Genomic DNA, 20984 nt, shown 5'->3' with positions numbered 1-20984 from the left:
AATACATGTTGGTATGGTTAAAGTGATTATGCATATATGATAAACAGAGGGTAGCAGCAGTGTAAAATATGGGTTTGGGGGGGAACACAATGCAAATAGTCCAGGTAGCCATTTGATTACCTGTTCAGGAGTCTTATGGCTTGGGGGTAAAAACTGTTGAGAAGCATTTTGGTCCTAGACTTGGCGCTCCGGTACTGCTTGCCATGCGGTAGTAGACAGAACAGTCTATGACTGGGGTGGCTGGGATCTTTAACAGTTTTCAGGGCCTCCTGGATGACAGGCAGCTTAGCCCCAGTGATGTACTGGCCCGTACGCACTACCCTCTGTAGTGCCTTGCGGTCGGAGGCCGAGCAGTTGCCGTACCAAGCAGTGATGCAACCAGTCAGGATGCTCTCGATGTAGCAGCTGTCTACATCTTTTTTGTTTCCTGAGGGGGAATAGGCTTTGTCTTGCCCTCTTCAAGACTGTCTTGGTGTGTTTGGACCATTCTAGTTTGTTGGTGATGTGGACACCAAGTAACTTGAAGCTCTCAACTTGCTCCACTACAGCCCCAACGATGAGAATGGGGGCGTGCTCAACTTGCTCCACTACAGCCCCAACGATGAGAATGAGGGCGTGCAGACCACTGTTGGTGTTGGAGTCGTGCCCGGCCACACAGTTGTGGGTGAACAGGGAATACAGGAGGGGACTGAGCACGCACCCCGAGAGGCTCCAGTGTTGAGGATCAGCGTGGCAGATGTGTTGCTACCAACCCTCACCACCTGGGGGCGGCCCGTCAAGAAGTCCAGGATCCAGTTACAGAGGGAGGTGTTGGTCTCAGGATCCTTAGCTTAGTGATGTGTTTTGAGGGAATTATGGTGTTGAACGCTGAGCTGTAGTCAATGAACAGCATTCTCATGTAGGTTTTCCTTTTGTCCAGGTGGGAAAGGGCAGTGGGGAGTGCAGTCGAGATGGCATCATCTGTGGATCTGTTGGGCGGTATGCCAATTGGAGTGGATCTAGGGTTTCTGGGATAATGGTGTTGATGTGAGCCATTACAAGCCTTTCAAAGCACTTCATGGCTACTGACCTGAGTGCCATGGGTCTGTAGTCATTTAGGCAGGGTTGCCTTAGTATTCTTGGGCACAGTGACTATGGAGGTCTGGTTGAAACATGTTGGTATTATAGACTCAATCAGGGACATGTTGAAAATGTCAGTAAAGACACCTGCCAGTTGGTCAGCACATGTCCGGAGCACACATCCTGGTAATCCGTCTGACCCCTCGGTCTTGTGAATGTTGACCTGTTTAAAGGTCTTACTCACATTGGCTACAGAGAGCGTGATCACACAGTTGTCCGGAACAGCTGATGCTCTCATGCATGCCTCAGTGTTGCTTGCCTCGAAGCGAGCATATAAGTGATTTAGCTTCTGGTAGGCTTGTGTCACTGGGCAGTTTTCAAGCCCTACAACATAAGACGAGCATCGGAGCCAGGGTAGTATGATTCAATCTTAGCCCTGTATTGGCGCAATGTCTGTTTGATGGTTCATTGGAGGGCATAGCAAGATTTCTTTCCGGGTTAGAGTTCCGCACCTTGAAAGCGGCAGCTCTCTCCTTTAGCTCAGTGCGGATGTTGCCTGTAATCCATGGCTTCTGGTTGGGGTATGTACGCAGAGTCACTGTGGGGACGATGTCCTCGATGCACTTATTGATAAAGCCATTGATTGATGTGGTGTACTCCTCAATGCAATCAGAAGAATCCCGGAACATGTTCCAGTCTGTGATAGCAAAACTGTCCTGCTTCATCTGACCACTTTTTTATAGACCGAGTCACTAGTGCTTCCTTCTTTAATTTTGGCTTGTAAGCAGGAATCAGGAGGATAGAATTGTGGTCAGATTTACCAAATGGAGGGCGAGGGAGAGCTTTGTAGATGATCAAACCGAACTGTGTGATGTAGTAGGGAGTTGTAGTTTACAATAGGCCAATATTATACATAGTTTACTGCAGAAAACGCGGTAATGAACTACAATGACCATATTCCATTGCGGGCCTACTTGTCCGGTCAGTGTGTTTCTTTTACGCCTGCTACAGTAGGTTAGTGTGCGGCAGACAAAGAGAGAAGAGACAGAAGAATGCAAGATTGAGTGGGATAGAGAGCAGTTGCTTCGCGAGGTATCTCTACCTGAAAATACATGATCTAATTGATTGATAGTTGGTATTCAGCGGTCATAAAAGTATAGTTTACCTTCAAGAACTACTAAAATGGTGATATTGTCAGACAGCATAGGTAGCAGCTCTAAAGAAATGAGACGATGACTTGGAATGTAATAATAAAGCCATCAAATAAAACAAATGTAATGTACACAACAACTGAAATATTTTATTCAAGTAAAGTAATGTAAATAAATGATTGTCAATAAGTGAAAACCATCACCGAACATTTATTAATGGTTTTATTCTATGTTACAACATTGAACCCACATAGGCATTTAATGTTCAAAAAAATTATCGGAACCGAAATCAATAACCGTGATAATTTTTTTTATAGTAGAATCGAAACTGAACTGACCTTAAAAATCACTAATTGCTCAGCACTTGGTTTGAATGATTTGAGAACAAATTCCCCTGTCTCCGTAAGGTCCTTCAATTGGATTCTGAATGTCAAACAATGATTCAACCTCAGAGCCACCAATGAGCTGAGGTCTGGCCATGGAAACTGCTCAGGGACACCACTATCAGGTTTAGGATTATTTTCAAACAGACACATAATTAATTTGCTGAGCTGAGAGAAAACTGTGCAAGGATCATACCTGCATGAAAAAGTGAAAATCCACTCCAAATGATCAATTCTGTTTGCAACAACAACGTTAAGTAATAGTGCAAGAGAACATGGGAAAGAAATACAGTTTTTGGCCTAAATGAAAAACTTCAGGTTTGGGTCAAATCCAATACAACACATTACAGAGTGAAACCCTCAGTACTTTAAAGTTTTGTGGTGGCAGCATCATATTATGGGTGTGCTTGTCACTGGCAGGGACTGGGGAGTCTGTCAGGATCAAAATAAATAGAAAGGAGCAAAGCCCAGTTGAAAATTAAGAGGAAGACCTGCCTCAGTCTTTATTTTTCAGCTGGACAATTACAATATCTAAGATAAACCAGAATGGCTTTTTAAATAGGTGTTAAAGTGTTCCTAAGTGGTCTAGTCTCAGTCCTGGGTCCTGACTAAATCTGCTTGAAAATCAGAGACAAGGTTTCAATATTGCTGTCCATCAATGATTCCCAACTAAATTTACTGAGCTTCAGCAATTTTGACAAAAACAATGGATAAATGTTGCCCTAAGATTAGCTAGAATCTTACTCAAAATAATTCACAGGTGTAATTGCTGCCAATGATGCTTCCACCAAGTATTAACTCTGGGTTGTGAAGACATACATAATCAATAAATCGCCATTTAAATATATCTATACAGGTATATATATATTTTTAAATGTTCTATAATATTTTGTTCACTTTGAAAATGTGGAGTAGGTTATGTAGATCAGTAAGAGTTCAGTTCAAGGCAGCAAAATGGGAAAACTGTGCAAGGGGTGTGTAGACTTTCACTAGGTACTGTACTTATCCTTCTCTCTGTACCTCATTAGGCAATGATAACACCAACAACAACCACGTGAAAACTCCACACAAGTCCACACAGGTCCCAGAGCCCTCTTCATTAGATCTCACTCCTCCCAGTCTAAAGCCTCAAGCTGAGGTTCCTGTGACCAACAGCATCAAGCCTCACTCCAACACCATCCGCCTGGATCCGCTCAGTTCCAGCACGTTACGACTGGACCCTCTGAGCACCAGTACCCTCCGACTGGACCCTCTGAGCTCCAGCATGCTGCGCCAGGACCCTGTCAGCATCAGCATGCCCAGTCTGGACCCACTAATCCTGGGCAGCAGCCCCAGGATAGGCACGCGTAGCTCCAGCACATCTTGTCTGGATCCACTCTACCTGAGCACCCCTCACTCAGATCTGTCTACTAGCTCCAACAGGGAACTTCCTGAGCCTAAGACTGACCATGAAGACTCCAGAGCCTTCTCAGTGTTATCAGACCCTGACGTTGGTCTGAGTCCTAAGGTGGAAGGGACTCCTTTCCATAAACCTGAGCCCCCTCCCCCCCGTAAACCTCCCTGATCCCCCCCACCTCCTCTTGCCTCAAGCCTGGGGTTCTGGTGAGCCACAACGGGCCCAGGTCCAGCTCCAGGGTAGGCCTCCGTGTGCACTTTAAACTGCCTGAGAATGAGACAGACAACGAGAGTGAAACATCCGATAGCCATTCATATGAAGATATGTCACAGTTGGCCAATAAGGAACCACCTCCAGTCCTGGCCAAGCCCAAACTGTGAGTATTCTAATTAGAGGTTCAGAGCAAAGCTTAGATTCATTTTTTTGCTTGACATTGTCAAATAACTCAAGCAGAGATTGGTGACTTTTTTCTAATTTGTCACACAGAAACTGGAGGCCATGTGTAACTTGTTCAGCAAGAATAGCACCTATTGTCTATAGGTGGTGCTGTAATAAGCAGTCTTGCTTAAAACCTCATTATCCGAGTTATTGATCAATCAGAAAGTCAGATTGTTCATGCCCATTTCAATCCTTTCTAAATCCACTTCACAATGCCCTATCAACTTGAAATGTTTTAGGGTCATGATGAACAATGATGAACCATGATGTACCATTTTAAAGGTGCAATATGCAAAATTCGCTCCATTTCCTGGTTGCTAAAATTCGAATAGTTCCCCTAATTTAAGTTTACCAAACAAGTGTAGAGAATCATTGTACCATCTAAACCAATTTGAAATATATTTCTAATAACCAAAAATATTGTATTTTCAGCTGTTTGAAACTGGTGTACAAACCCAAAAGTAAAAGATGCAGAAACAAAACCTAAGAACGGGAAGCATAGCAATAGTGCACATAGAACAGATCTACCACTTCCTAGACTTGCGGTCAATGAGAATGACAGATCTAAAACACACATTTCTATGTGAATTTGGTTGGTTTGTCCAAAACATTACATATTGCAGCTTTAAGTTTGGCATTAATATCTTTAAAAAATAAAGAAACTATTAACAATTCACTTTTTTGACACTAATGCTTAAATTGTAAAAAAATCTTATTCTCATGGACTAAAAGTCTTATTCGATCAAAATGTGGTCTTTGAGCTCATCACAATAGTCCTTAAATAGTGAGAAAAGAATGTTGATGCATTCAAACATGGTCACACTATACGCTAATATGCAAAAACATCTGTTTTGGGGAGATGCTGTGTTATCAAATGCAGAATTGCCTTTTGTAGGATACCTGGAGGCATTAATATCTGTTGGGTGATTGGTTGAGGCTTCTAGGTTGCGTAATGTCCCTCCGAGCCCTTACCAAAACATGGCGGACAGTTTCTCTCGCCTCGGATCTTAAACCAGTAGTGACCACTAACTACAATGAAAGTACACCTCAAATTAATATAATAATAATATAATATATGCTATTTAGCAGACGCTTTTATCCAAAGCGACTTACAGTCATGTGTGCATACATTCTATGTATGGGTGGTCCCGGGGATCGAACCCACTACCCTGGCATTACAAGCGCCATGCTCTACCAACTGAGCAAATTAAAAGGTTAATCTTACCTAGATTTCATACTAGAGCAATAACTATTGTTCAAGAGGATTTTGTCTCATGCACGTTAATGTCATGTTTATATTATGCAGACAAACAATGTGAAATATTGTGATTAGTATATCTGTATGATCACTTATTGTTGCCCTATTATATTGTCTGAACTTAGTGAAGGTGGATCTATTATTCGGTGAAATTAGAAACTGGAAGTCCTGCAACTTGCGCAGTCAGCGTATTTCAGCTGTGAGAGTGTATTGAAGTATTTTGGAAGGCTAATGTGGGGTGTACCAACTGAGATTTAAATCAACATGGTAATTCTTTCACTGATTGCACATAAAGGAAAATAGTTCCTAAATAATAGAGTGCTTGATTTGTTATCCAGCTGATCTTGTTTCCTTTCTGTCATCTGATGAACCCCATGCATTGCTGCTCGCAGCTATATTTCTTAAGTATTCTTCAATGTATTTTGTATCACTTAATTTAAGACAAATCCTAACTTACGACTAGTCCCAAGACTCAGAGTGACAGCCTCACAGGATATGGTGACAACTGTTAAATATCTAGTCAGACAACAAACTATTAATTTTATCACCATTTTTCCCCCCTAAATTTGCACCGACAGTTGATTTGATGATGAAAACGCTTTATTCTGAAAGCAAATCTAAAAAGTGTTTGGTTTCAGGATGTATTTTTGCGTTTACGGTCCTTGTTTTGAAGTAAAGCAAGCAGCTTGAGTTGTGTGGGCTGTATTTAGAACAGCTAACATTAGAGGTGGGAGGGTCTCCTCTCGAGCTCCCTATCTGACCTGCTCAGTTTTCATTTGTCTACTGAATACATATCTGTGCTTAACTATGTGGAGATTACAACTACAAAAAACTGAGGATGGTCATTTCTTAATGTAAGTGCAATGTTATGCTTTTTGTGCATGCTAGAAATCTTTGCACACAGGCATTGTGTTCGTCATTCTTTTGTCTGGAAGAAAAAAGTATGTCTGCCTCTAAGGTGAAGTGTTTTGCATAGTGTTAATAATTGTTATTGATTCAGTTATTGATAAGTTATTGTCTCCTTTTCACTTTATGTTATCAAAGTGACTGATATTGAATGTGAAACGAATGTAAAAAATGCTAGGATAATGTTGCAATGAAAGCTTTTCTTATACCAATCATGATACAGCACATTACTGACATTTCCAGTTGCAGAGTGTGTTTAGAGCCTGGATGCTCCTATACCTTAAAAGGGCAGACTATTTCCCCAACCAGCTCCTGAAAGGCACATCGTGGTCATTACTTTTTAGGGAACTGTGTTTAGAGTATTTGTAGTTATTTGGTGACGAACACATTAAGACTTTAACAAACAAAATATGATTTTTATTATAGCCTGATCTCAAGTCTGTTTATACTGTCCTGGCAACTTCTGTGGTTTGGCGTGACAATGACCATAGGAGCTGGCAAGACAGCACAAACCGATCTGGGACCAGACTAGTTTTATTATACACTGAGTATACCAAACATTAGGAACACCTTCCAAATATTGAGTTGCATCCCCCTTTTGCCCTCAGAACAACATGGACTCTACAAGGTGTCGAAAGCGTTCCATAGGGATGCTGGCCCATGTTGACTCCAATGCTTCCCACAGTTGTGTCAAGTTGGCTGGATGTCCTTTGGGTGGTGGATCATTCTTGATACACATGCGAAACGGTTAAGTGTTAAAAATGCAGCATCGCTGCAGTTCTTGACACAAACCGCCTGGCACCTACTACCATACCTCGTTGAAAGGCACTTAAATCTTTTGTCTTTCCCATTCACCCTCTGAATGGCTTAAAAATCCTTCTTTATCCTGTCTCCTCCCTTCATCTGCACTGATTGAAGTGGATTTAACAAGTGACATTAATAAGGGATCATAGCTTTCACCTGGATTCACCTGGTCAGCATATGTTATGGAAAGAAAAAAGTTGTGTATACTCAGTATGTAAAGTGTTAATGTTCTTAACATCTTCCATCTCTGTTTTCTCAGAGACCCTGTCCAGCTGCAGCTTCTACACAACCAGGTGCTTATGGAGCAGCAGCAGACTGACACTGAGCCAACCGGAGCCACCCAGAGTCAACCGGAGGCATCTGCCTGGCCAGCCCGGAAGCAACCCGAGCCCCAGCACCAGCAAAGCCTACCCCGTTCATCGACCCCCATGCCCCTGCAGTCCACCCACCCCGCACCCATACTGACCATGGCCCCAACACCCTTACTCAACTTCACCCCTGTGACAACACTGAACACTACCCCTGCAACCCAGCTAAACACTAGTGCCCCTGCACCCCTGCTTAACATTGCCTCTGCACCACTACTGAACCCATACGCAACCCAATCTTATTTTCTTTCTTCTTCTTCACCCCTGCTAAACACAAGTCCTGTTCCACCAATAAACACTACCTCTGCACTACTACTGAACACAGCCCCTCCTGCACCCATTATGGGTACCCTGCCATCCTCTCCTCAACTGAAGACAGCTTCATCTTGTATGAGCTCCCCTCCATCTGCCCCTCTGCTGAGTACTGTTCCTGCACCCCACCTGCATACCAACCCTGCATCCCCACCCTATATGACCCTGCAAAACACCACCCATTCTTCCCAGCTGAACTTAGCCCCATTATCCCCGCCTAAATCTATTCACGTACCCCAGTTTAACACACCTCTCATACCTCATCTGAATACAGCCCCCACAGCATCTCTCAGCTCCATCCCTGCAGCTTTCAACAGGGCCCCTACAACCATGCAGAACACCTCCCCCTCCCCCCTTCTCAGAACAACTCATGCCTCCCTCCTCAACCTGGCTCCCATTTCGCAGAGCTTCAACTATGCTAGGCCAAAAGAGTTTATCATTGCCCAGACTCCCCTCTCTCCAGTCAGGAGTCCCTCCCCTACAGAGTCCCCAGTTCCGTTGCTCCACGAGCTGGCTGCCGAACTCAACTCCTCCAACCCCAACCTGTTCTCTCCACAACCCAGAGTCTTCCCCACCAGAGTCCTCAAGTCACCCACTAGCCCCCCTTCCTTCATGTCCTCCCCCACCTCCCCCACCCTTTTGCCTGCTGCCTACCTCAACTCTGTGTTCACCCTGCCACAGCAGTCACCCCCACAGGCAGCGTCCCCGACCTCCAGCACCTCCACCCCCAGCCCCATCCAGAACCATGTGGCCTTCCTCAGCTCTGTCCTGCCCTCTCTACACACCACACAAGCCACCAACTCGATGGGCCTGCCCAGGAGTGCCCATGGGTAAGACCCGATTCCTGAATTCCCGGGAAACATTCCCAACGTTCACAGGTTTTTCTTTAAATCCTTGTTGGAGGTTTCCTGGAACTGGGAGGGAATAAGCAGGGGTGGAATCCTTCAACTCGGAATCCTGCAACCGGGATTTTGGAAAACTCTGGGAACTTTGGACCTCTTACCTTACACTTCAATTCATCATATTACAGTTTTGCATATTGTGAAATACATTTTTGCTAATACATTTGTTTTGATCCACAGGCCACCTCAAGGCATGCAGAAGAAGTTGCCTACAGGCACTCGTCCCATGTCAGATGTTGACATTCGCAGCAGCCAACAAACCCTCCTCCAGGATATGGAGAAAAAGCTTAGGTTCAATGAAGATTTTATGCGTGGTCATGTACAACAGGTATCGGATATATCCCTTCAATTGTACTGTTATTCCCTAAGGCATAGTCCTTCTATTATGGGGCGGCAGGTAGCCTCGTGGTTAGAGCGTTGGACTAGTAAACGAAAGGTTTCAAGATCGAATCCCCCGAGCTGACAATGTCGTTCTGCCCCTGAACAAGGCAGTATAATCCACTGTTCCTAGGCCGTCATTGAAAATTAATAATTTCATCTTTACTGACTTGCCTAGTTAAATAAAGGTAAAAGAAATAGATTGACTGAATATGCAACTAAATGAACGAGTACTTGATTTATGTAGTAATGTGGCTTGGAGTGGAACCAACAAAGGAACAGAGTGATCTCAAATAAATAAATAAAGTATTATTCTTCTACAAATTCTTTTCAACCCAACACATTCCTGCATGGCGCATTCTCACTTTCTTCCCATTTGCTATTCTGACATTCGTATTACAGTTCTCCTTTTACATCGCAAGTGGAGCAAAGTGATACAATGTGAAACAATATGGAAGCAGTTAGAAAATGCATTCATCTAAACCGAGAGATCAGCAGTGCATCAGCAATCATTCCTTTTCCAATCATTCATTTTCCATATTCATTCATCAAGTACGTCTACCATATAACAACATGCAGATCATTTCAATCACAAATGAGTAGTAGTAACGTGTGTGTCCATTAGTGTGTTTGTGTTCATCAATCATCCCTATCTTCTCATAGAAGCAGACTACTTATGAGGGGAAAACAGCGAGCAGACCCCTCGGACCAAACATTCCTGCCACTGTCTTTAACTATGACGAGGTACAGCGAACATCTCTCCCTCCCAAACATTTCTTTGCTCAGAACGTTTGGTAACACATTACATTAAGTTGCTCTTAAACCTGTGCAGAAAGACTGTATTTACACCAGTGACAACATTAGATGAACATGTTGTTGCAGTGCATTTGGAAAGTATTCTTGACCCCTTGACCTTTTCCAAATTCTGTGACGTTACAGCCTTATTCTAAAATTTATTAAATTGTTTTTTTTCCCTCATCAATCTACACACAATACTCCATAATGTCAATGCAAAAATCGTTTTTTAGAAATGTTTGCAAATGTATTAAAATCAAAAATGGAAATATCACGTTTACCTAAGTAGTCAGACCCTTTATTCAGTACCTTTGGCAGCGATTACAGCATTGATTATTCTTGGGAATAACGATACAAGCTTGGCACACCTGTATTTGGGGAGTTTCTTCTATTCTTCTTTGCAGATCCTCTCAAGCTCTGTCAGGTTGGATGGGGAGCGTCGCTGCACAGCTATTTTCAGGTCTCCAGTGATGTTTGATCGGGTTCAAGTCCGGGCTCTGGCTGTGCCACTCAAGGGCATTCAGAGACGTGTCCCGAAGCCACTCCTGCATTGTCTTGACTGTGTGCTTAGGGTCGTTGTCCTGTTGGAAGGTGAACCTTCGCCTCAGTCCGAGGTCCTGAACGCTCTGGAGCAGGTTTTCATCAAGGATCTGATCTCTCTCTGTACTTTGCTCCATTCATCTACTCTCCCAGGCCCTCCCGCTGAAAAACATCCCCACAGCACGATGCTGCCACCACCATATTTTCCAACTCCAAGCGGGCTGTCATGTGCCTTTTACTGAGGAGTTGCTTTCGTCTTGCCACTCTACCATAAAGGCCTGACTGGTGGAGTGCTGCAGAGATGGTTGTCCTTCTGGAAGGTTCTCCCATCTCCACAGCAGAACTTTGGAGCTCTGTCAGAGTGACCACCAGGTTCTTGGTCACCTCCCTGACCTAGGCCCTTGTCCCCCGATTGCTCAGTTTAACCGGGCGGCCAGCTCTAGGAAGAGTCTTGGTGGTTCCAAACTTCTTCCATTCAAGAATGATGAAGGCCACTGTATTCTTGGGGACCTTAAACGCTGCAGAGATTTTTTGGTACCCTTCCCCAGATCTGTCCCTCGACACAATCCTGTCTCAGAGCTCTACGGACAATTCCTTCGATCTCATGGCTTGGTTTTGAATGTACCACAGATGGACGCCAATCAAGTTGGTCCTTCTGTAGCTCAGTTGGTAGAGCATGGCGCTTGTAACGCCAGGGTAGTGGGTTCGATCCCCGGGACCACCCATACGTAGAATGTATGCACACATGACTGTAAGTCGCTTTGGATAAAAGCGTCTGCTAAATGGCATATATTATTATTATTATTATTATTAAGTTGTAGAAACATCTCAAGGATGATCAATGGAAACAGGACGCACCTGAGCTCAATTTCGAGTCTCATAGCAAACGGTCTGAATATGTATGTAAATAAGGTATTTCTGGTATTTATTTTTAATACATTTGCTAAAATAAATAAAAAAGTGTCATCGTGAGGTGTTGTGTGTAGATTGATGAGAAAAAAATATTTAATCCATTTCAGAATAAGGCTGTAACATAACAATGTGTGGAAAAAGGAAGGGGTCTGAATACTTTCTGAATGCACTGTACATAGTACCTCAGTAATTGCTTAATGGAATTGAACTGGTTTTTGTAATTACACAAGAGGAATTGGAACTATTCCTTATTCCACTTGCGTAATAACTAAAAACCACTCAAGGCCATTACAATGCGATAAAAAATATGACGTATTGTGAGTGTAGTAATTACAGCGTCACTATACAGGTATAACAGCAACGTAATGTATTAGTGAATGTTCAAAACCATTTTTTAAGTAGTATGTATGGATGTATATTCATATATCCAAACACTGTAGTTAATTCATCATCCTAATCAGGCACTTTTAAAGTATGTGTTAACTAATATCCATTGCATGAATAATCCAAACAATTTCCAAACTGAAGGTATACGTTTTGACCGCACTCATGTAATGTGATGCCCCAAATAGGCTGAGGTAAATGACATTCTAAGATTTGAGCAACCTCCATCGTTTCTTGCATATGAAATGTGCATAAATACGTTCCTTTCAAATGTTCCTTTCAAACATTTCAACTGATGCCACGAGTCCCATCTGTTGTTCCTCTGAAAGTAATTGTGTTGTAATGTTGTCATAATTTCACTACATTTAAAATACCACTAACATTACCACTACCGTTAATCTTTTCAGTTCCATTACCTCAGGTCCTCAGGAGGAAAAAAAAGTTGACGTATCAAGATAGAAATCTGTTGGAATTTGAATTATTGGAATGATGTGTTCTTTGATATTTCTCGCCAGGAATGCTTAGCTTGATATTTCTCTGTTCTCTGTTTTACCCTCAACTTCTGTTGTATTTTGTGTAGTAGGATCAGTCCAATACCAAGGGAGAGTGATAAGAGGAATGCCACTGCATGATACATTTTAAGGTTTAAAGCTGCACTCCTCAATCTATTTTTCTGCCCACAGTGAGACCAGAACAGTTGTCTTTGTAAACTGAAGGCTGGTAAATGTAACTGCCACTTTTGAATCAAAATAGATTGAGGAGTACATCTTTAACCATGGTTGGATGTCAATTCCATTTAATTCCACTGGAATTCTAATGTTCTTCATTACTTTTCAATTAGGATTATTCGAATTGGATTGAGTTCAACCCTGCCTTTAACACGATATCCCGATTGATTAGTGGTGATATTGTGCTCTGGGTCTGATTCCTCTGTCAATCCACTCAAGTAAATACTCATCCAAACAGTTTCTGACATTTGTTTTTAGGAGTACAAAGTGTCCAACTTTGAGCAGAGGCTGTTGAGTGAGATAGAGTTCCGTCTGGAGCGCACGCCAGTCGAGGAGTCGGATGACGAGGTACAACACGATGAGTGCCCGACAGGGAAGTGCGTCGCGCCCATATTCGACAGGAAGCTGAGGAACTTCAGGGCCATGGAGGGTGTCCCTATGACGTTCTCCTGTAAAGTGGTGGGGATCCCCGTACCGAAGGTGAGACAGCACGTCTATGATCTCTAAATATGTTTTCACCCACACTGTTTTTTTAAGCAGAGGTTTTCATCCAAAGTAACTTACAGTATAGTGAGTACAAAGGTTCTTAGTATGTGATCCCATCAGAAATTGAACCCACAACCTTAGTGTTGCGCTATCAACACTCTTACCAACTGAGCCACACAGGACCACACAGACGGTCAATGTTTTATTTGCCAACGCCAGGCAAATAAAAAATGTTGGATCATATTTGGGGGTCGCCCGGGATCTGGACATATACTTAACGTTTGTTAGAAATCTCCCTCTCGCTTCAACACCATTTCAGGTTTACTGGTTCAAGGATGGCAAGCAGATCTTGAGGAAAAATGATCATTATAAGAAGATAAGAGAGGGGGATGGAACCTGTGTCCTACACATAGAGGTCACCAATAACGATGATGATGGCAACTACACTGTCATGGCAGCTAACCCCCAGGTAACCGAACCACCTGTAATCACCTTTCTTACCCCTTCACTAAATCTGATTTGTTGATTAATGAATGAATGCTCACCAGGGACGAATCAGCTGCTCTGGTCATTTGATCATCCAAACTGGTCCTCTCCGAAACCGAATGACACCTATGATTCACTCTCAGAGGTGAGCAGGACTGACTGAGTGTGCATTGGGATCTGCAGAGGTAAGAAGAACCGTCTTCAGGTTGGAGAGCCAGAATGATTGCAGCTCTTAATGTTTTGTGGAGGCTACTTACAGTAAGATCCCAGATGTACATATTGCCCAGACTACTGTTGAACAGCCCTCATAGCAACCATAAATCAATATATCGTTAAACCCATCAGAGAAAAATACATTGTTTTATCTCTATGATAGCAACATGAATCTCATGCATCGTTGTATGGGCTCCTGAGTGGTGCCGCGGTCTAAGGCACTGCATCTCAGTGCTAGAGGCGTCACTACAGACCCTGTTTCGATTCTAGGCTATATCACAACTGGCCTTGATTGGGAGTCCCATAGTGTGGCACACAATTGGTCTAGCATCATTAGGGTTTGGGCCGGGGTGGGCCGTCATTGTAAATAAGAATTTGTTCTTAACTGACTTGTCTAATTAAGTAAAACATTTAAAATCATAATAAAATTAGCGATAGCGATTAGCGATTACAGATGACAAGATATCTCAGCAACACCAGTAACATATTCAGCACATCCCTACAGGGTGCGGGCCCGCATACAGGAAGTAGAAGAGGGTGAACCAACCCAGGAGCGCTTCTTCCGACCTCACTTCCTCCAGGCTCCAGGGGACATGGTGGCTCACGAGGGCAGAGTCTGTAGATTAGACTGCAAGGTATGTCCTCTCTGGATGAAATAACCATGGACTTGTAAATAAGTAATGGGCATTTAATACATTTTAGAATGACTATTAAAAAAGATCATTACTATAAACCAGTTAGGATAGCCTTTGCAGATAGATAGGACTGCACACATCTCACAAGAAGTGTTGTGTGTTTCTCTGTTTTCCAGGTGAGTGGCCTACCAAACCCAGAGCTGATGTGGCTGATCAACGGGAGGCCCATCTACCCAGACGTCTACCACCGGATGCTGGTGAGGGAGAACGGTGTCCATTCCCTTGTCATAGACCCTCTAAAACAGGACGACGCTGGGACATACACCTGCATCGCCAGCAACAAAGCAGGACAGAGCTCCTTCGGTCTGGAGTTAAGAGTTGTGGGTAAGAGTTCTCGAAGCAATGAAGCATTTTCATGAAACCCAAATAGTGTACCTCTTGATAACAAATGTGTATTTCATGATTATTAAAGATTTATACGCATTTATGATGACTAGGTAATCAGTGAGAGCTTTTGAATAAGTACAAAGTCCAAACCATGAATTGGTTGTTGTAGTGATGTGTGCCATTAGAATTAATAAGTAGTAGTAATTAGTAATTGTACATGACAGAGAAGAACTATTCTTTGCCCTTTCAGAAAAAGAGATGAAGCAGGCCCCCCAGTTTGTGGAGAAGCTCCAGAACACAGGCATCGCAGAGGGCACCCCTGTCCGACTGGAGTGCAGGGTTCTGGGCATGCCTCCACCTGTTATCTATTGGAAGAAAGACAATGACACCATTCCTCACACCAAGGCCAGAGTCAGGTTAGTGTTCCCTAACTAACCTCTCCCCTTCCAACCAGAGAGGTGACTGCCCACCCTGTGGGTGCACTTATATTAAAACTCATGAAGACAAGAGGTAAAACAAAACCATGCTTAGCGATGTCGGTACATGCCAAATTAGCTTCGACTTTTTGAGATTAGAATATTGATGCCTGTTATTCACAATTTTTTTAAATATATTTTTTAAATAGATCATAGTGAATATATACATTTATTATGATCATTTAATTGAAGAGATGAATTTTGATTCTAGCATACACCAGGATGCCACTGGATATGTTTGCCTCCTGATTCAGCCTACCAGGAAAGAGGATGCTGGCTGGTACACCGTATCAGCAAAGAATGAGGCTGGAATTGTTTCATGCACAGCCAGGCTAGACATCTATGGTAAGTTCAATTCAATACAACTTTCAGTTTTTTTTTACCCACCAGTGTTTATTGTAATAGTTTTGAATTAGTTAATAGTTGCTAATGATTGTGTTTAAAGTATATCAAGATATCAAATAAATGCACAATAATACCCAACGCTACAGTGCCTTCAGAAAGTATTCACACCCCTTGACTTCCCCCACATTTTGTTGTGTTACAGCCGGAGTTTAAAATTGATTAAATTGAGATTTTGTGTCACTGGCCTTCAAACAATAACCCATAATGTCAAAATGGAATTATGGTTTTAGAATTTCTTATACAAATTAACACAAAATGATAAAGTTAAAATGTCTTGAGTCAATAAATATTCAACCCCTTTGTTATGGCAGGCCTAATGTTCAGGAGTAGAAATGTGCTTAACAAGTCACATAATTGTGTTTAATTAACATGATTTTTAATATTTTATATATATATATATATATATATATATATTTACCCCTTTCTCTCCCTAATTTCGTGGTATCCAATTGTTTAGTAGCCACTATCTTGTCTCATCGCTACAACTCCCGTACAGGCTCGGGAGAGACGAAGGTTGAAAGTCATGCGTCCTCCGATACACAACCCAACCAAGCCGCACTGCTTCTTAACACAGCGCGCATCCAACCCGGAAGCCAGCCGCAGTGTCGGAGGAAACACTGTGCACCTGGCAACCTTGGTTAGCGCGCACTGCGCCCGGGAGTAGCTCCTGCGCGATGAGACAAGGATAACCCTACCGGCCAAACCCTCCCTAGACCAATTGTGCATCGCCCCACGGACCTCCCGGTCGCGGCCACGGGTTCGCACCAGGTGGCACAGCTGGCGCTGCAGTACAGTGCCCTTAGCCACTGCGCCACCCGGGAGGCCCCATTAACATGATTTTTTAATGACTACCTCATCTCTGTACTCCACACCTACAATTTTCTGTAAGATCCCTCAGTCAAGTAGTACATTTAAAACACATATTCAATCAAAGACAAGGGAGGTTTTCCAATGCCTCGCAAAGAAGGGCATCTATTGGTAGATGGGTAAAAAAAACAGACATTGAGCATGGTGAAGTTATTAATTACACATTGGATGGTGTATCAATACACCCAGTCACTACAGAGATACATGCTTCCTTCCTAACTCAGTTGCCGGAGAGGAAGGAAAGCGCTCAAGGATGAGGACAATGGTGACTTTTAAACAGTTAGATAGTTTAATGGCTGTGATAGGAGAAAACTGAGGATGGATCAATTACATTGTAGTTACTCCACAATACTAACCTATATGACAGAGTGAAAAGAAGGAAGCCTGTACAGAATACAAATATGCATCCTGTTTTCATAAGGTGCTAAAGTAAAACTGAATACTATCCTGAATACAAAGCATTATGTTTGTGGCAAATCCAACACAAAACATCACTGAGTACCACTCTTAATATTTTCAAGAATGGTGGTGGCTGCATCTTGTTATGGGTATGCTTGTCATTGGTAAGGATTAGGGAGTTTTTGTTGTTATTGATAAAAATAAACCTAATAGAGCTAAGCAAAGGAAAAATCCTAGAGGAAAACCTGGTTCAGTCTGATTTCCAACAGACACTGGGAAACAAATTCACCTTTCAGCAGGACAATAACCTAAAACACAAGGCCAAATATACAATGGAGTTGCTTACCAAAGGGACGTTGAATGTTCCTCAGTGGCCTACTTACAGTTTTGACTTAAAAATCGGCTTGAAAATCGATGGCAAGACTTGAAAATGGCTGTCTAGCAATGATCAACAATGAAGAATTTAAAAAATAATAATGTGCAAATATTGTACAATACAGGTGTGCAAAGCTCTTAGACTTAACCAGAAAGACTCATAGCTGTAATTGCTGCCAAATGTGATTATAATATGTATTTACTCAGGGTTGTGAATACATACAAATGAGATACTTCTGTATTTCACTTTCAGTAAAATGTGCTACATTTTCAAAAAACATGTTTTCACTTTGTCAATATGGGGTATTGTGGTGAGATAAAAAAAAATGTAATCCATTTTGAATTCAGGCTGTAACACAACAACATTTTGATTACATCAAGGGGTATGAATTTCTGAAGGCACTGTGTCTCTGTTGTCTGCAGCCCAGTGGCATAAGCAGGTCCCTCTGCCTATGAAAAAAGCTCCGCGGCAGGGCAGTCGCTATGCCGCGCTGACCGGCCAAGGCTTGGACATCAAATCTGCCTTCCCCACGACGGACAATAGCCCCATCCTGTTCTCCAGCTCCCCTGTGGAGGCACAGCTGGAGAGTGAGGAGCTGTGAGGAGCAGACACACTTCACCAGAGGGTTGTAAAAGTCTAAAATTTCCCATAATGCACAGTTTTTTCCGAAATTCCAAAAGTTTAGGAAAGTTTGAGAATTTTGTCAACCTACTCCACCACCACTTTAATCACTACTGGCCCTTTGAGTCTACAAATGTCTCTTATCTGGAGTCTCGTAGGGCTGGTTTCCCAGACACAGATTCAGCCAAATCCTGGACTGAAAAGCATGCCCAATAGAGAATCTCCATTGAAAATGCTTTTAGTTCAAGACTAGGCATAATCTGTGTCTGGGAAACTGGGTCCCAGAGTTGAGTCTGCTCTAACACCTCATGACTAATCTACTAGTTCATCTAATCTGTGGTGGCCAGTGGGATGGAAGAGCAGGACTATAATCTTAGCAGTTTGTGTCATCTGGTTTGTGTGATACATTTGATGTGATACATTGAAATTACAATGACAAAAACGGTTAGATTTACAACTGGCAACCTAATGCTCTGTTTGTTCCTATTGAATTGTATAATTTGAAGCGTCTTATTCAGACAAACTTGCCAAGTTTTAGTTCACTATCATCTTTTGATAGGTCTGATTTGTTTATGGTTCATTTTGTTCTACTTTTTGATTAGTTAGTTTGATATTGAGAAGGTTGTTGAATGTTGATGATCATGACATACTTTCATCATCATACACTTCAACCTGTTCTTTATCTTTAGCAAATTGACTATTTCGTTTGGACGTGGCTGTTGTATGGTTTGTTTTTATTTCAAACGTATATATTTGTGTCAAATAAAGATAGTTTATTTTAATGTTCATATAATATATATGTGCATTAAATGTAAATCAAAGAAATACGCTAAAGGAAAGCCAAACTGACAAATTCAATTGTACACATGCATACATTGAGTGGTGGGGGGGGGGGGGGGGGGTGGGTGCTACTCAATATTAGGAAGGTGTTCTTAATGTTTTGTACACTCAATGTATATACAGTGGGGAGAACAAGTATTTGATACACTGCCGATTTTACAGGTTTTCCTACTTACAAGGCATGTAGAAGTCTGTCATTTTTAATCATTTTGAAACCCCACCTCTTTAAGGAATACCTAGGATAGGATAAAGTAATCCTTCTCACCCCCCCTCCCCCCCTTAAAATATTTAGATGCACTATTGTAAAGTGGTTGTTCCACTGGATGTCATAAGGTGAATGCACCAATTTGTAAGTCGCTCTGGATAAGAGCGTCTGCTAAATGACTTAAATGTAAATGTAAATGTAATCATATGTACACTTCAACTGTGAGAGCCGGAATCTAAAACAAAACTCCAGAGAATCACATTGTATGATTTTTAAGTAATTAATTTGCATTTTATTGCCTGACGTAAGTATTTGATACATCAGAAAAGCAGAACTTAATATCTGGTACAGAAACCTTTGTTTGCAATTACAGAGATCATACGTTTCCTGTAGTTCTTGACCAGGTTTGCACACACTGCAGCAGGGATTTTGGTCCACTCCTCCATACAGACCTTCTCCAGATCCTTCAGGTTTCGGGGCTGTCGCTGGGCAATATGGACTTTCAGCTCCCTCCAAAGATTTTCTGTTGGGTTCAGGTCTGGAGACTGGCTAGGACACTCCAGGACCTTGAGATGCTTCTTACGGAGCCACTCCTTATATGCCCTGACTGTGTGTTTCGGGTCGTTGTCATGCTGGAAGAACCAGCCACAACCCATCTTCAATACTCTTACTGAGGGAAGGAGGTTGTTGGCCAAGATCTCGCGATACATGGCCCTATCCATCCTCCCCTCAATACGGTGCAGTCATCCTGTCCCCTTTGCAGAAAAGCATCCCCAAAGAATGATGTTTCCACCTCCATGCTTCTTGGTTGGGATGGTGTTCTTGGGGTTGTACTCATCCATCTTCTTGCTCCAAACACGGCGAGTGGAGTTTAGACCAAAAAGCTCAATTTTTGTCTCATCAGACCACATGACCTTCTCCCATTCCTCCTCTGGATCATCCAGATGGCCATTGGCAAACTTCAGACGGGCCTGGACATGCGCTGTCTTGAGCAGGGGGACTTTGCGTATGCTGCAGTATTTTAATCCATGACGGCGTAGTTTGTTACTAATGGTTTCCTTTGAGACAGTGGTCCCAGCTCTCTTCAGGTCATTGACCAGGTCCTGCCGTGTAATTCTGGGCTGATCCCTCACCTTCCACATGATCATTGATGGCCCACGAGGTGAGATATTGCATGGAGCCCCAGACCAAGGGTGATTGACTGTCATCTTGAACTTCTTCCATTTTCTAATAATAAATGCGCCATCAGTTGTTGCCTTCTCACCAAGCTGCTTGCCTGTTGTCCTGTAGCCCATCCCAGCCTTGTGCAGGTCTACAATTGTATCCCTGATGTCCTTACACCCTCTCTGGTCTTGGCCATTGTGGTTAGGTTGGAGTCTGTTTGATTGAGTGTGTGGACAGGTGTCTTTTATACAAGGTAATGAGTTCAAACAGGTGAAGTAAATACAGGTAATGCGTGGAGAACAGGAGGGCTTCTTAAAGAAAAACTAACAGGTCTGTGAGAGACGGAATTCTTACTGGTTGGTAGGTGATCAGATACTTATGTCATGCAAATTAATTACTTAAAAATCATACAATGTGATTTTCTGGATTTTTGTTTTAGATTCCGGCTCTCACAGTTGAAGTGTACCTATGATTACAAATTACAGACCTCTACATGCTTTGTAAGTAGGAAAACCTGCAAAATCGGCAGTGTATCAAATACTTGTTCTCCCCACTGTAGCAAGTACTATGAATATGACCAGGTGAAAAATATGATCCCTTGTTGTTGTCACTTGTTAAATTCACTTCAATCAGTGTAGATGGAGGGGAGGAGACTGGTTAAATAAGTATTTTTAAGCCTTGAGACAATTGAGACATGGATTGTGTGTGTG

General features: G+C 42.5%; 2 protein-coding genes across 4 annotated transcripts in view; both read left to right on the top strand.

Annotated features, from left to right (window-relative positions):
- Window positions 1-4307, top strand: part of LOC124041446 (myopalladin-like) — a 34699-nt gene extending 30392 nt beyond the window's left edge. For all 3 annotated transcript variants that reach the window (XM_046359032.1, XM_046359033.1, XM_046359031.1), the window contains one exon: window positions 3622-4307. In XM_046359032.1, the coding sequence (XP_046214988.1) occupies window positions 3622-4157 (536 nt within the window). In that variant the 3' untranslated portion in view covers window positions 4158-4307. The remainder of the gene's footprint in view (window positions 1-3621) is intronic.
- A 2108-nt stretch (window positions 4308-6415) lies between these two features.
- On the top strand, window positions 6416-18961 carry LOC124041445 (palladin-like). The gene is made up of 12 exons (XM_046359030.1): window positions 6416-6539; window positions 7655-8905; window positions 9158-9305; window positions 10019-10099; window positions 12973-13194; window positions 13520-13669; window positions 13749-13831; window positions 14405-14534; window positions 14711-14918; window positions 15172-15337; window positions 15609-15742; window positions 17867-18961. Exons 1-12 carry the CDS (start codon window positions 6493-6495, stop codon window positions 18043-18045), a joined length of 2799 nt encoding a protein of 932 aa, XP_046214986.1. The 5' UTR covers window positions 6416-6492; the 3' UTR covers window positions 18046-18961.
- Window positions 18962-20984: the final 2023 nt, after the last annotated feature.

This window comes from Oncorhynchus gorbuscha, linkage group LG08 (genome assembly GCF_021184085.1).
Source record: "Oncorhynchus gorbuscha isolate QuinsamMale2020 ecotype Even-year linkage group LG08, OgorEven_v1.0, whole genome shotgun sequence".
NCBI lineage: Eukaryota > Metazoa > Chordata > Actinopteri > Salmoniformes > Salmonidae > Oncorhynchus > Oncorhynchus gorbuscha.
The sequence above is the reverse complement of the archived record's forward strand: the minus strand, read 5'-3'. Positions and strand labels throughout refer to the sequence as shown.

Bases quoted from the DNA above. Each gene is read 5' to 3' on its own strand.
- LOC124041445 (XM_046359030.1), top strand. From the start codon at position 6,493: ATGTGGAGATTACAACTACAAAAAACTGAGGATGGTCATTTCTTAAT. The intron at 13,670-13,748 runs GTAACCGAACCA...AATGCTCACCAG, and splicing joins TCATGGCAGCTAACCCCCAG to GGACGAATCAGCTGCTCTGG. The intron at 15,743-17,866 runs GTAAGTTCAATT...TGTTGTCTGCAG, and splicing joins AGCCAGGCTAGACATCTATG to CCCAGTGGCATAAGCAGGTC.